We start from the raw sequence: 15,632 nt of genomic DNA, 5'->3' as shown, positions 1-15,632 counted from the left end.
TCATTTGGGTTATTGTGGTTGTCTGGATTAGCTGTTAGAACATTTTGACACACGCGGATTGTGTAGTTCCTTTAAATATCTAGAAAAGCATTTGTTTTTGTTTTGTTCTTCAGAAAGAATTGAAGGGACATAAGGGGGAAATATTTTTCATATGAGGAAAAGTTCCTAAAAAAAAGACATGCCCACTGATATGAACTAATGAAAATATTTCAACTATTTATATTAATGAGAAAAACAGTATACAACCACCAGAGGGCAGCATAGTGGATTTTAATATCATATCCTATTATTCAATATAAAAAAGAAAAAGAAAAGAATGACATTTTTAGGAAATATTTCTCCAACGTTCTCTCTTTTATCCCGTTTTTATGACCCGTGACGGCTTTGCAGCTTGAACAAAGTGTGGACATCACAAAAAGATGTCCGTTGTTCACGTACAATGGTCCATGTTTAAGAGGAGTTAACAATTAGGCCACTTGCCCATGGGGCCAACATCACTTAAGGACCAGTGTCTGATATTTTTGCTTTCATATGACGGAAACAATCCACTCGATAACGTTGATATGAAGCTTTCAGAAGTCAAACTATGCATTTTTTAAATTAAATTAGCTCCAATAAGCCGTGTGTGCAGTGAGAGGCACAGGATTGCACCCGGTGTGATTGGACGACTCCTTCTGCTACCGTGAAAGTTATATTTGGCTGTAGGGTGTGTAGTATGATTATACAAGGAAAATTATATTACAAATATTAGCTGGGTGTCATCTGGGAAACTGAGCCTGCTGCCCCCCACGTGTGAGAAAACTGCCCGAGTCTCAGGACAGGCAGCAAATAATACGTTAAGTCTCTTATTTCCTCAATGAGTAATGAAGTTAATGATGATTTACAAATCTCACTTAAAACATTGCCCCACATAATACGTCACGATGATATTTGATGTGTATAGGCTGAGAATTCAGTATGTTCATAGTGAATCAAATTTGTATTTTCCATCCTTTCTTACTTTTGCTGTTGTGGAGTGCAAGCTCTGAGTCACAAGTTTTCAAGATATTAGCCGATGTCACGATTTGCACGTGATCGTTAAGAAACCTACGACATTTCAAGAGAATCTGTTAAATTCATGTGAAATAACAAAAAGCAAATACAATGCGATTGGACAGTATAATTAATGATCTTTAAGGGAAGTAGCTTAAATGGAAATTAAGAAAATGTTAAGCATTGATCCTTGATAAAAAAAATCATATAGTTATTTGTGCTTAGTAATTATAGTATTATTGTCATATATATAGAAGTATTTTGGCAAACCCTTCAGCGCTGTATAACAATAACCAGTGAGAACACATGACAAATCCTAACATAGTGTTCCACAAACTCAAAGAAAGAAAAAAAAGTCTTAACGTTCAATCTCCGTCACAAAAACGTCTTATTGATGCATAACAATCAAGCTGTCTGGTTATGTAAATCCCACATTGGATACACAATTACAATTCCATAGTTACTTAAAAAGTGCTGAACACACTGTGCATGATTTATAGTAACATGTGACCCACAGCCGTCCAACAAAGCCAGTGGCACCTCTGCTTTGGCTTTAATTGAAAGTCATAAAAACTTCTTTTGGACCGGGAACTAAACTCGGCCATGTGGAACATACCACTGTAGAGGGGGGGGGGGGGGGGGGGTCGGAACAGTCCAAGTGGCGCTGGCTTTGGTAATGGTAGGACCAAAAGTAGTGGTAACCGTAGGAGTAGTAGGGGTATTGGTAGCGGTAGTAGTAGTAATAATTGTAGTAGTAGTAATAATAGTAGTAGCAGTAACAGTAACATGCGCAGTAGGAACCTCTTGTAAATAGTTGAGGGGGAACCTTAGCGTGACACCGTTACCATGGAGACTCAAACGCTACATCCGGAAGAGCGATTGTTTTGGCAATTTCCTTGTTTGGTGGATACTATTGTTTGAATCGGTTGTTGGATTTTGCTTTCTATCGAAATAATACACAGTAATCAATAAGCTGAATATTAAATAGTTAAACCCGGATTCGTATCTCCGTTGAATCAAGTCAGTAGTAGGTTCACCACTCGCCAAGTCTATTTCAGTTGTGTTTGGATTAAAATATGGACTCTGAGTATATAAAGAGTAACTTGGGGAAGTGTCTGGCAGAAGGACTCGCCGACGTGGCCGAGAAGCGCCCCGTGGACCCCATCCAGCACCTCGGCCACTGGCTTTACAGGTTCAACTCCAACGCTGAATATGAGCAGAAGGTAAGCTGCTTTCTCCTTTTATGTCAGGTACAAGCATGGAGTATCCTTCTATTTTACTACTGTTCTTTTACTTTCGGGTTAACCCCACTACATTCATTTGACAGAGGGTGATTATACACTTCTGATTAAAAATATAAATATAAAGAGGTAAATCAAAACAGTCAGTTACTTATAAGGGATTATTAATACAACAATAAAATGGAATTAAAAATAATATGTGGCTATAATGTATAATCTGTTTTCATAAGGGAGCATGATTCCTTGTGAAAGGTGCTTGCTCATAGTGACAAAAGTGAGATTAATCACAAACTCAAGCTTAATCTGTCCCCTTACACATTCATCCAAGTGTTAATAGAGGGCTTATCTTTAAATTATAGTGGAAAATTGCTTTTTTTTAAATTTCCCGATACAGGTTAGAGAAAAACGGCATCATTGCTGCAAGCTATTGAACCGCTAAGTGCTCGAGCTGCTTCATTACTGCCACACCACTACCTCAAAGCTCTGATCTCCAGATTTGGAGAGCCGCTGTGAAGGATGCCACAGACTTAAAGAGTCTAAGCTCCTCGAGATGAGTGTGGTAAAGCTTATAAGGTCTTTGGCAACCGGCCCCCTTTCACCTTTAGCTTATACTGCAAATCTGTGGCTCCCTCGGGTGTTTATCACAGGTCAAAGCCTTTGGGACGTCTTAAAAGTTGTTTTTCATTTCAGGTAAAGCGTCGGGGAGGAACTTTAAAATGTGGAAGTGTTTTTTCTCAGTCACATACCTTTTTTTGTTGTCACAATCTCTTATCTGCAGAAAAAAGCAACTTTGGCGCTCCTGCAGCAGGAGCAGGCGAAAGCCAGAGAGGAGGCGATGCACCGCGAGAAGCTGAGGGAGGAGGAACGAACCATCAGCGAGGCCTTGGCAGAGTCAAAAACAGACGTATGTTGTGTGACAAAATCTCTGTTTTAAGTTAGTTTACAAGGAGCTACGGTAACAAAAACACCTTTTTTCATTTTAAACTGAAACCCTCCTTGGTATCCAGTTTTAGATATTTTGTGGATTGAAGCCAATCTCTCATTTTTCTTCACAGATTTCTAAGAAGCATGATGGGCCCCTGTCACCCACAACCGGAGCTGTAGAGGACAACAAGTTCGTGACAGAAGAGCAACCAAAACCCTCTGATCCAGAAACCCAGATGGACACAGACGAACACCAGACCAAAGCTCAGGAAAAGGAAACTGAACTGCAGGTGATGAAAAGATCTGTGTATTTCAGGTGGTGGTGATCTAATGCAATCACTTCGGTGGTTAGATTTTGACCTTTGGGCTGGATTCACAAGCTTCGATCAAGTCTTTTCTGTTTATTCTAAAAATGCATGACTCGCCTTGTGTGGTGAGGGAAATGTCTGCCAAACGTCTTCAAATGCAATGAGGTGGTGTGTCTACCGGAGTGTAGGTCACAGATAACGCCACCAGTCCAGAGCCGCACGAGAGACAACCGCCTGAGGTCGGCAGCTCTGCCCTCCCAGGCGCCCTCAGCGCAGAGGTCAAACCGGAGCCCGAAATGCCTGCTGAACAGAGCAAAGTGAAAGAGGAGCAAACGGAGGTGGAGCTGAGTGTGGAGGACAGAACCGCTACCCCCGATCAAACAGAAGAGAAAGAAGTGGACGAAGATAAAGAAAAGGTGAGGAGACACTTTTTGTGGCCAAATCACATCCAAGCACCAACTCATTTTTGTATGTCTCGCGACTCCCCTGCAGGTCCCCGGTGAAGCGGACGTTGGTGAAGCGTTGCGCTCGACCCCCAGTCGAATCGCCTCCAACTCGAAACCGGAAGACAAACACGTCCCCCAAGACGCAGAGAAGGTGACCACACGAGGGCTTGATCCTCCTCCTCAAAACCAGGAAAAGGTGCCTGATTGTTATTATCGCGTACTCACTCATTATCGCGTTGAGTTTGACAACCGAACGGCACCAACAGCCGTAGACAGTCAGCCAATCAACAACTATCAGAGGATAGAAAGGCAAAGACTGCTTCGTTTTAATGCTTAACCACAGATTTTATGTCCACGTCATCTCAGGTGCCAGACGGGCAACGCCCCATTGAGGCTGCTGATAGCTCGGCACCAGCTGAAAGCTCAAGTCCAGGTGACAGCTCGGCACCAGCAGACGCCTCGGCTCCGGCTGACAGCTCGGCTACGGCAGACGGCTCAGATACAGGTGACAACTCGGCACCAGGTGACAACTCTGGACCAGCTGACGGCTCGGCTCCGGCTGATAGCTCGGCTACGGCAGACGGCTCAGGTCCAGGTGACAACTCGGCACCAGGTGACAACTCGGCACCAGCTGACGGCTCGGCTCCGGCTGATAGCTCGGCTACGGCAGACGGCTCAGGTCCAGGTGACAACTCGGCACCAGGTGACAACTCGGCACCAGCTGACGGCTCGGCTCCGGCTGATAGCTCGGCTCTGGTCGATAGCTTGGCTACGGCAGACGGCTCAGTTCCAAGTGACATCCTGGCACCAGCTGACGTCTCGGCTCCGGCTGACAGCTCAGGCCCAGGTGACGGTGTGGCACCAGCCAATGGCTCGGCCCTGGCTGAAAGCTCGGCTCTGGCTGAGAACTTGTCCCCAGGCGACGGTGGCGCAGCCGCAGAGGGGACGCAGTCCAGCAAGAGAACTCAAGAGGAGGCTGAAAACTCTCCAGATGTGGAGCAGGAAGAGAAGGTATAGACGAATCATGGGCATAAATATTCATGGGAATGATGAGCCATAACGATGGGTATTAGTTTGTTGGCATCTGATAGGTGGCACTGTTTCAGCTTTAGTGTTGAATGAATTGTATAAAAACGTTTTGTGTTGCTTTTCAGAAAGAAGAACAAGAAGCAGACCATTAACAGTGGCGCATAACGATCAATCTTTTCTTAAAAATGTTTCAACTATTCCATTAATGCAGTATATGTGTAGATTGATACAAATAAAAAACAATAAAGAAACTTTTATTTCCAATACCTGTTTATTTATCATTGTTATTTATGCACCTCTGTAGCCAAATTGTTAAGTTATTCTTGCAATGCATGCAATGATGCATATTTGTTAGTTGGTTTACTGACCTCTGGGCAACCATGATGCATTTTGGGGTTCCACAGTGAAGTGAGAAGAGCAGAGTGTGTTAATGATGGTCCGTCTTTACACTCAAAGAGAGGAAGCTGACCTGATGCCTAACACTCTGCTTCCTGCACACGGTCCATTACGCTGTGATTCTTTCATGTTGTCGTAGGAGCCAAGAAACCTTTGACCAATAAAACCCAGCTTTGTGCCCTTCCGTTTGCTTCTATTATTACACCCTTTGGGGATATGCACTCACATGTCGTACTTCCTTGCAGTACAAATCCCTGGTGAAGTACTCCGAGCCATAATCTCCAACCACAGATTGCATTATATTGCACAAGCTTTCCACATTGAGGCTATTTGTGATGTTTTGAAAGAATGACGGTGCACATTTCTTCCAGAGACCTTTGGCCTGAAAGAGGAGGACCAACAGAGCGCTTGTGCAAAAACGACAGTAATGTATTTCATTTTTTTTTACTCACGGCAGCAGACTGCATGTCGGCGCCGCTTATCACACGCAGCTGCGTTCAATCACGTGGTCTGATGATATCTCGGTGCAAAGCTTGGGTTTACTCTTTTTTTTGGGGGGGAGAAGAGAAATCAACAGCTACAGCTAGGATTTAAATGCGCGGTGATCCGCGGCGCGTTCACACAGCAGCAGCCGAGCCCGAGGTGCACTGGGCGGGCCGCAGAGGGGCGATGGAGACGGGGACGGAGACCGGGATGATCCGCAGCGCGCTGGCTGCAGCATGCGGCCTCTTCGCCGCCGTCATGAACTTCTTCACCGACATGTTTCTGACTCCACCGCTGAAGGCAACACTCAAAAGTTTGGAGGAGGCTGAACTGAAAACTTTGAAAGGAGGTAACTTTTTTTTTTTTTTTTTTTAATGAGGTCGAGTTTACGATTTCGTAATCCGGTTCAATGGGGGGCTGTGCGTGCTGAACGAAGCGGTAGTTCCGTCCTTATTTTACATTTATGCATTATTTTCTGCTTGATTTCTTCCCTCAGAAACACAACTTGTGAAGGCCAGGTCCCTGTGGGAGAGATCCGGGGCTGTCATCATGGCAGTGCGGAGACCAGGGTGATTTTTGTGCAGAGAGGTAATCGTCAGTGTCTCGTGTTTTTATTTTTATTTTTTATGAAAAAAGATTCACAATCTATTAAATATCTACTCGTTCTACTCTCTGCACCACCCCAACAAATACATAGCATCTTCTCGTACATCTGACCCCAAATCCCCTCCCTCACACATCTCTTAATCTTTGGGATCTCCTCCAAGTTCTGTGTATTTGAACAGTGTTTGACGTTGCATGCATGAGCAACCACTGAGTTTGAGAGGTTTTAAACCCCCCCCCCCCCACCACCACTTTGTATTTGTGCAACAACCAAAATGACGGATTAAATCAGAGGGGAAATTGGGTCGGTCCTCCACGGATAATGGACTTGTACAGACATTGTTGTAGCTCAGCCACTAAGTTGCAGTTGGAGGAAAGAGACCCCCACCCACCCCCTCTAGGAGGTTAAAACATCCAGACATTAACAGGTGTCCGCTGTGCATGTGCAGTGTCTTTGTTTGACGCCGTCCTCTCGCCGCAGGAGGCCGCGGCGCTGTCCTCTCTGAAGCCCCAGCTGGATGAGCTCGGGGTCCCTCTGTACGCGGTGGTGAAGGAGGACGTCGGCACAGAGGTCCAGAATTTCCGACCGTACTTCAAGGGCGAGGTCTTCTTGGATAAGAAGGTGCGCTGCTTTTCCCCCCCCTCTCCTCTGATGAATTCATGCACTGTGTGGTCCCGCCTGATAAGGACTCATTTCGGCATCGACGTGAAATCTGTTTAGTTCTGCGCGAGTTGATTCAAAAGCTTCTCTTGTGTCTGCTTGCATCGCAGAGGCGCTTCTATGGGCCGCGTGAGCGGAAGATGGGTCTCCTTGCGTTCCTGCGTGTCGGGGTGTGGATGAATGGCCTGCGGGCCTTCAAGAAGCGCTTCATGGGAAACGTTTTGGGGGAGGGCTTTGTCCTCGGCGGGGTCTTCGTCATTGGGCAAGGCCAGCAGGTGACACGCCTACAGTCACAAACTGTGTCTCCACTGTTTAATTATGTTATATAAAACCCTTTTTTTTGTTTCTATCTTCCTACAGGGAATTCTTTTGGAGCACAGGGAGATTGAATTTGGAGATAAAGTTAACACTCAAGATGTCATCCAAGCTGCCAGACGAATTTCATCAGAACTATAAGGGGAGTGATACCAAACACACCCGTTCACAACCAGTGATCATGTTGGGGAGAAAAATAATCCAAAAAGGGCACATTAGAGTTTGGAGTTAGTTGGTTTACTGACCTCTGGGCAACCATGATGCATTTTGGGGTTCCACGGTGAAGTGAGAAGAGCAGAGTGTGTTAATGATGGTCCGTCTTTAAACTCAAAGAGAGGAAGCTGACCTGATGCCTAACACTCTGCTTCCTGCACACGGTCCATTACGCTGTGATTCTTTCATGTTGTCGTAGGAGCCAAGAAACCTTTGACCAATAAAACCCAGCTTTGTGCCCTTCCGTTTGCTTCTATTACACCCTTTGGGGATATGCACTCACATGTCGTACTTCCTTGCAGTAGTCTATATTAAATAAAACATTGTTTTATGTAGAGTTTCATAAATAATTGTGTGTGCCCAGTGTTGCTCTGTAATCGTTTTTCCCGTGTCTGTAAGTACTGACATGTTGTCAATGTACCGGTATGTCAGTCGTCCAATCAAATACGCTCTATGCAGCCAATCGACGTGGCAGAGGGGCGGGCCTTATGGTACCGGTCACAGCAATATCTCAGCCAGGTGCGACGGATCATTTTGCACAACATTGACTCAGGTAGGCCAACTCGTTTACTTCATCTACAGAATATGGGATAGCTTTGAGAGGGACGAGGAACATTTTTTATTATTATTCCTGTTCGTGTCTGTCCGGTAGTTTTTAAGCAGCATACGAAGAGCTGCCCCATATCTTGTATATCTTCATTGTGACCTCGACATGAAACGTAAAATGTTCGGTAAGTGATATTACTCTACGTTATTCCCACTTCAGTAAGATGGGGCGGTGGAATAAAATAAAGCTGCAAAGATTAAAATAATTCCGGTTTAATAATTTTTAAATTGAACTTTGATTGTGACGCAGGTATGCGTTTTTATTTTGGGGGTGGGGGGGGGGGGGTCGCTGGTCCGGGGTGCTGAAACACATTGAGAACACTGAGGACACACGGTTATCAGGGGGTTAAGTTTAGTGACTGGTAACCATGGCAGCGGCACCATGTGACATCCCGACTCTTAAATCGGTCAGGTCTGAGCTAAATTAACCCATTAATCCGATTTCTAACCTCACCTGTTGAAGAGACCTAATGTGAGTTGTGAGGACTAGATATTTAATGTGTTTAACTGTGTCTGCGACACTCAGACAGGTGAGAGAGATGAAACATGCCGGGACTCGGGCAAAATGTGACTGCAGGAAGCCGAAGAGTCAGCTGTCATGTCACAAAGCCACCTGCATCGGTGAGTTGGATGATATGAGAGCGTAGCTTCTAGTGCGAGTGTGCCGGAATCCACCCCCCCCTCTCTCTCTACCTCTCTCTCTCTCTCTCTTTCTCCTGCATGTTGCTGTAGGCTCCTCGGCCCGGAGCTGAGACCCCCCTGTCAGAGGAGCGCGTGTGAAACGGGACCCCGCCGGCCTCCATGGCTCACTCGTCGGACCCGTCCCGCAGGGAGAAGACCCCCGGGACCAAAGGGTCACACACGGCCACGCGCAACCTCTTACGGAAGAAGGAGCAGCGCCGGCGTGGAATCCGATCCTGCTCGCCCATGGGCCGGGTCATCCTCATCAACTCCCCCGTGGATGGTAAGGAGGGGTTGGGCTGGGTGTGTAGCGCACGTTGCGACCCACCCCGAGACACCGAATACTGGTTACTGGTTCATGAGTCATGTGGGTGCAGCTTTTAGAAGAAAATCAAGCCAATATTGTACGTCTGAATTACTCTGACAACAGAAAGCAACATTATGATTACAGACCACAAAGAGTGAAACATCTCTATCTGATGTCGCTTAGGCGGCGACGACTGCGAGGACCTCCACACGATCACGGTGGATAAGAGCGTGGACGGCAAGCTGGGCTTCAGCGTGCGCGGCGGCTCCGAGCACGGCCTCAGCATCTTCGTCAGCAAGGTGGAGGACAACAGCACAGCAGGTAATAGTGACTCCACGCTAACACCATCTGTGACTTTGTGTGTGTGTGTGTGTGATCTCACACTCCTTCGTGTGTGTGTTTTAGAGGACGCCGGCCTGCTCGTAGGGGATAAACTGGTGGAGGTGAACGGCGTCAGCCTGGAGAACATCACCATGAGCAGCGCCGTGAAGGTCCTGACGGGCAACAACAGGCTGAGGATGGTGGTGAGGCGAGTGGGCAAAGTCCCCGGCATCCGCTACTCCAAGGAGAAGACTACCTGGTGACCACGGAGCTATTACCAAAGATACTTTTTACCGACAAAACGAAAAGAGAGATTGTGACCGACTGTGGGCAATTCTTCCAGGGTGGATTTGATACACAGGCGCATGGTGGTAGAGGAGAGCGGGCAGACGCCTTCGGACGCCAGCTCGGGAAGCGCACTCCAGAGGATCGTCCACCTCTCGACCACCTCCGACGACTACTGCCTGGGCTTCAACATCCGGGGGGGGAAGGAGTTTGGTCTGGGCATCTATGTCTCCAAGTAGGTACCTCCAACCGTGGACGGCCAAGGTGCATTTTTTTCCCCTCCATCTGAGAAGACTTAAGTCTCCCGGGAGAGTTTGGAGTCCCGTTTGTTTCGTGTGGTGTTAGAGCTGTCAATCAAACCCTGAAATGCCTCCAAGGCCTCCAAGCGGACCCCCGAGCACTGTTTTCACTCCCCTCCGCGTGCTGCTTTTTCAGACTGGATCCCGGCGGTGTGGCTGAGCACAACGGCATAAAGATGGGGGACCAGATCCTGGCGGCCAACGGCGTGAGCTTCGAGGACATCAGTCACAGTAGCGCCGTGGAGGTGCTGAAGAGCCACACACACGTCATGCTGACCATCAAGGTGAGAGCGGCGATGATGTGACGCAGACATCGTCAGAGAACTAAACATCTTTTGAAATCCTGCAGGAGATTTTTCATCAGACGTTTCATGCGTAAACCGAAGCTTTTCTGATAACGTCTGTAATACGTTTGGGTGAATTTGGAGCCTCGTAGAAATGAAGATGTCTCAGCTGAATGTTTAGTGTTGAATTCAGGGCTGAAGGATCATATTTCATAAGGACCCTTTGTTATCAGAAGGCATAGCGGCTCTTTGATTACCGTGACGACGCTTTTAACTTTCTAACCTTTTTCATCATTAATTCTCCCCCACACACACACACACAGTGGCGGTCGGTGTAGCATGGCCCCCGACAGCCGGCGAGCAGCCGCAATATTCCCCTTGCTCGCTTTACTTATCGGAGCTTGGGTTTCTCGCAGTGAGAAATAGCCGGGCCGTGTGCATTATTCACCAGGCAGCCGGGGGATCAGGTGCCGATCAAAAAAGCTTGGAGCCGCGTTACGTTTTTATTTTTTTTCTTGCGGGATCCCTCGCTTTGACCCCCCCTCCCTCCCCCCCCGAGGAAACTCAGGAGTTAGAAAAGCATCCCGACGATCAAAAGGTTAATCGAAAAGTCAAGGAGAGAGAGGTTTCAGGGTCTCTACTGTATCTCATTTGCAAATCTGTGGCCACATCTTCACAGGAAGCGGGACGATACCCTGCTTACAAAGAGATGGTGGCGGAATACAGGTGGCTCAATAAGCGTATGTATCCGTTTTCATTGCTCTGAGGGCTATCTGGTTCCATCTGAGAGTCTGTGGAGATCCCCGGTACGCCTGGAAACATTTGTGTCCGGTCTTTTTGTTTTCTCCTCCTCAGTCGCCAACGGTACTCAGAAGTCTTCCTCCCAGGGGTCAGAGTCCACCTCCTCCGCCTCCTCTCTGTCGTCCGGGACCCCGGTCAGCTCTCTGAGCGGCCTGTCGCAGGTCATGTTCCCTCCCAGCACGCCGTTCGGGTCAGACATGGTGGATGTCTGCATCTCTACCGAGGACCAGAGGTCAGGGTCGGGTTCTAGACAAAAGCAACGTAGTATTTTTCTCGAAACGCTGAACTTCTAGTCGTTCGTTGTTGTTGTCGTCCAGGTCGGAGTCGGCGAGAACAGAGACCGCCATGCAGACGGACCTTCCCCCTCAGCGGGCCGCCGCAGAGACCACTCGCAGCCTGGGCCGGACCACTCTGCTCCGGGACACGGTGATTGGCGGGCAGGAGGGCGAGGCCAACGGGAGGCGGGAGTCCGCCAAGACAGCCGTGCTGCTGGCCCTCAGCCGGCCGAGCCGACCCATCAGCAGGTCCCAGAGCCAGGTGACCGTGGCTGGTGAGGCCCCCCGAGCGAACGATCCAGGGCGGGGGCGTGACGTGGTCGGGGTCAAAAATGGCCGACTGTTGCTCTTCTCTCCCCCCCCCCCCCCCCCCGATCGCCATAGAGATCAAGCAGCAGCAGCAGAAGAAGGAGAAGAAGCAGAAAGGGAAGCGACCGGAGGAGGAGAAGAAGAGCACCCTGCAGCGCTCCAAGACCTTCGTCCACTTGCTGTTGAGGGGCAGGGGCCGCTCCAAGTCCCCGTCCACGCACCAGGCCGGCAAAGGTAGCGGCACACGTAGGACCACGCAAGGTCACGGCGTCAAACACTGATCTGTATTCAGAACGGATCTCATGAAAGGAGCAAAAGCAAACTGTACTGTGGACGTTGAGCTTGACATTTAGAGCACATTTAGAGCTTGAGTGGTTTGTGATGAGTTATCTGATTCCTTGATTTTGGTCATGACAAATTGCATTTCTGGCATTTTTCTTTTTTACAAATTCTTAACCAATATAATTCATATTTTAAAATATAAAATATTTTAAAAAGTGTCGCAATATACGGTGAGGGGTTGCTGTTATTTTCTCTAATGCAAGAACATCAATTCATACATAATGAAAAGTACCTCTACTTTACACTTTTACCTCGATCATGAATATCTTCCCCCTTTGTCAGATGTTGTAAAGTAAGCAATGGTTCGGCTTTTCAGGGGGACAACAGGCCGGTGCAAAGCCAAATTCGGAGATGCTTGGCGTGGTGGAGGACATGGCCCGCCGGCTGCTGGCTGAGGAGGAGGTGGCTGCTGTGATGAAGACGTGCCGAAGGGTGAGGCGCTCTCAAGCGCAGCACACGACCTGTCGAAGCTCTTTAATGTTCTGCTCTTAGATTGAGTCCGTGTTGACAGTTGTTCATCGTGCAACGTATTTCATTGATTTCAAGTCATTGCTCTTCTGCAGTATGTGGCAGAGCAGTCAGTGGAGAACCTGGTACGCCACCTGCTGGCCGTGCTGGACAGACCCGAGAAGCTGCTGCTGCTGAGGGAAGTCCGGTGAGGACAGTGAGGAAAAGAGGAATAATCACTGGATATTTACAGCAATGCGTTCTTTAAACTGGTGATGACCTGAAGGACGACTACAAATGGATCAAAGACATTCCGTCCTATCTCTTCATCAGCCTGATATTGTGGTTAAAAATGTAGAAAACAATACATACGAGTCTCAATTTAACACTGATTCCATTCAGACATTATATTCAAAAGTAAACCATCAGTGAGAAGATTAGTGGTTTGTTGAGTAAAGAAACTGACTGGGCCTGTTTATCCTCCAGGATGCTGCTTCCTCCTCCTGATCTCAACGCATTCAACAACGTGGTGACCCCCGTGGAAGTCGAGGCCTACGAAATCCTCAAGTATCGTTCAAGTGCGTCAGTCAGAATCGGTCCGATCCCGTGGACTCGGAACAGTTCGACTTACGCTTCTTCTTCTTCTTCTTCATTTTCTTCTCGGTGTCGTAGTCCAAACTCCGCCTCTACGCTCCCCCATACCCGGTCGAGCACCAAAGCGGCGCCTCATCACTCCGATCCCGGGTCAGTGCTTCATTTAGTGTTTTCCTATTCTCTAAAAGCATGTCTTAATTACACACGTAATTACAATTGCACATGTTATTATTAAAAGTCAATAGAACCCATGTTCCCCCTCCAGACTTCAGGGGAGGCTTCGAGCTGCACAATGCTGAGGAGGTGGAGAAGGAGAGCAACCTGCTGGAGGAGCTGGAGAAGCTCAGCGTGTCCGGGCCCCGGGGGTCCAGGGAGAGGCCCCGCCCCTCCAGGTTCTTCGCCCCGCTGCTGGACGTGCCGGTGGACGGGTACGGCGCAGAGCCCGGGGACCCGCGACCGCCTCCCGCCGGCGCCGCGCTCCCCAACTGGCTGCTGGCCGCCCACGGCCGGGACTCCCGCCCTCCCCCCCGGAGAGACGTCGGCACCATCCGCTCGGTCCACTTCGACGAGGTCTCGCTGCACTCGACCCCGGACACGGCCCCGGAGAGGGGGAGGTCGCCCTTCCGGAACGGCCACTCCCGGGGCGACACGGGGGGGAGCGAGGACGCCGTGTTCACGCTGCAGAGCGCCGCTCGCCGGCCCCGGCCCCCGCTGCCGCCGGTGTTCAGGTCGAGTCCCGGTCCGAGGGCCGGCGGCGAGCGGACCAACGGGCACCCGGCGCCGCCCGGGAACGGGCCCAGCGGCTCCGGGCCTCAGCGGGAGCACGAGCTCAAAACCGTCGTCATCTCCAAGACCAGACAGTCGCTGGGTAAGCGTCGGATTTAAGCTCGTCACTGTGTTGTGGATGTGGACAGTTTGTCGTCATAAAAAAAGGGCGAGTTGACCCAGATGTTCATCAGGCCTCCACGCAGCCACTTGGCTGGACACTTCTTCTTCTTCTTCTTCTTCCCTTCTTAGAAACAAACTGCAGTAAATGGAGTGGGAGGATGAAACCCAGCAACATGTTAGATATTCATGGATGCTTATCACAGAAGGCCTACTTTGTATCTACAAAACAGGAGCAGTTACTGGAGAGAACTTGGCTTGTGTCTTTCTACTTGTTGCCATCTGCACAACATCTCTGTTTACACCGTAACCCCTGAGAGTCATCGATATCGAAAAGGAGTCCCTGACTCCCGCCCGCTCCTCTGCGTTTTTGGTGTTTCAGGCATCAGCATATCGGGTGGCATGGAGTCCAAGGTTCAGCCGGTGGTGAAGATCGAGAAGATCTTTCCCGGAGGAGCTGCCTCCACCTGTGAAGTGCTCAAGGTGAAAGAGTGAACGACACACTGCTGAATGCACGTGGGACATATTTCTGCACCTTGATCTATGGCCCTCTTGCTCAAATAAATATCTGCTGTGCAAAAGATTGTGGGCCAGAATAGCCAAAAAAAAACCCACTGCACAATGCGACCACATGTATTAGAACATCCTTACATATGAGATTCATTCTAAATATTTCCTTTGCATGCTAAATAGTATATTATGTGCGGATCAAACTAAAATATTTGTTCATGACCTTCCATCTCCAGGCTGGATTCGAGTTGGTGTCCGTGGACGGCGTCTCGCTTCAAGGCGTAACCCATCAGCACGCCGTCGACATCATCCGAAAGGCCTTCAGCCACAAGGCCAAAGACCCCATGGTGTTCGTGGTCAAAGTCCCCAAAAACATCTCCCCGCCGTGACTTCGGAGGAGCGCTCCGTGGATTCTAAACACCGCCGAGCCGGGGTCGCAGGTCGGAAATAATCACACGGACTCAGACGGTGAGTGTTGAGGAAGCTGATCACAGGACGTGAGGATCATGCACAGGAAGGACCGTGTCAGAGGAACACATAAGCAACAGGACAGAAATGATGGAAAAAATGGCGCTTTTGATGCCTTAAAATGACCCTTTATCCTAAAAAAAAAAAGGGTTATGCATAAACAATCAGCTCCTCCCATAAAGGTAGTGCAGCCGTGTTAGTTTAAATGTGCAGGATGGCAAACTGTAACCGGAGTGGCTTTAAAGCACCGAGTTGTAGAATGTACACTGTGAATGTACACTTACCTGCAGAGGGCCACACACACACACACACACACACACACGCACACGCACACGGCTGCTCTCTGAGGCTTCCCCCGAACCACAATCCGTTAAAACGACAACCGTTTCCCCACAACGTCCTCGATGGAGACAAATCTGAATGTAGCACACAAGCTTTTAAATGTTGTCTTTTTTTTTCTTTTTAATAAAAACATTGTAAGTTTGTCCAACAGGTACACAGCATGAAAATATACATCTAATGTCTTCATACAAATATTGTGGATTATAAAATGATACAGAGGAACCA

General features: G+C 48.6%; 2 protein-coding genes and 1 pseudogene across 2 annotated transcripts; all 3 read left to right on the top strand.

The window, feature by feature from the left end:
• The first annotated feature begins 1,768 nt into the window (after positions 1-1,768).
• Positions 1,769-5,560, top strand: LOC119212911 (sialidase-like). The gene is made up of 7 exons (XM_062559897.1): positions 1,769-2,255; positions 3,052-3,177; positions 3,329-3,487; positions 3,694-3,921; positions 3,998-4,147; positions 4,318-4,962; positions 5,106-5,560. The coding sequence occupies exons 1-7, from the start codon at positions 2,109-2,111 to the stop codon at positions 5,130-5,132; spliced, it is 1,482 nt and encodes a 493-aa protein (XP_062415881.1). The 5' UTR covers positions 1,769-2,108; the 3' UTR covers positions 5,133-5,560.
• A 273-nt stretch (positions 5,561-5,833) lies between these two features.
• On the top strand, positions 5,834-7,895 carry LOC119212923 (peroxiredoxin-like 2A; annotated as a pseudogene).
• A 69-nt stretch (positions 7,896-7,964) lies between these two features.
• Positions 7,965-15,611, top strand: LOC119212902 (PDZ domain-containing protein 7-like). The gene is made up of 18 exons (XM_062559894.1): positions 7,965-8,204; positions 8,784-8,878; positions 8,990-9,221; positions 9,429-9,566; positions 9,651-9,825; positions 9,910-10,086; positions 10,287-10,434; positions 11,114-11,174; positions 11,290-11,467; positions 11,553-11,785; positions 11,895-12,053; positions 12,478-12,593; positions 12,725-12,816; positions 13,095-13,186; positions 13,281-13,352; positions 13,468-14,070; positions 14,470-14,570; positions 14,834-15,611. Exons 3-18 carry the CDS (start codon positions 9,059-9,061, stop codon positions 14,984-14,986), a joined length of 2,661 nt encoding a protein of 886 aa, XP_062415878.1. The 5' UTR covers positions 7,965-8,204; positions 8,784-8,878; positions 8,990-9,058; the 3' UTR covers positions 14,987-15,611.
• Positions 15,612-15,632: the final 21 nt, after the last annotated feature.

This window comes from Pungitius pungitius, chromosome 21 (genome assembly GCF_949316345.1).
Source record: "Pungitius pungitius chromosome 21, fPunPun2.1, whole genome shotgun sequence".
Classification (NCBI taxonomy): Eukaryota; Metazoa; Chordata; class Actinopteri; order Perciformes; family Gasterosteidae; genus Pungitius; species Pungitius pungitius.
This window is presented reverse-complemented; position numbering and strand designations above follow the sequence as displayed.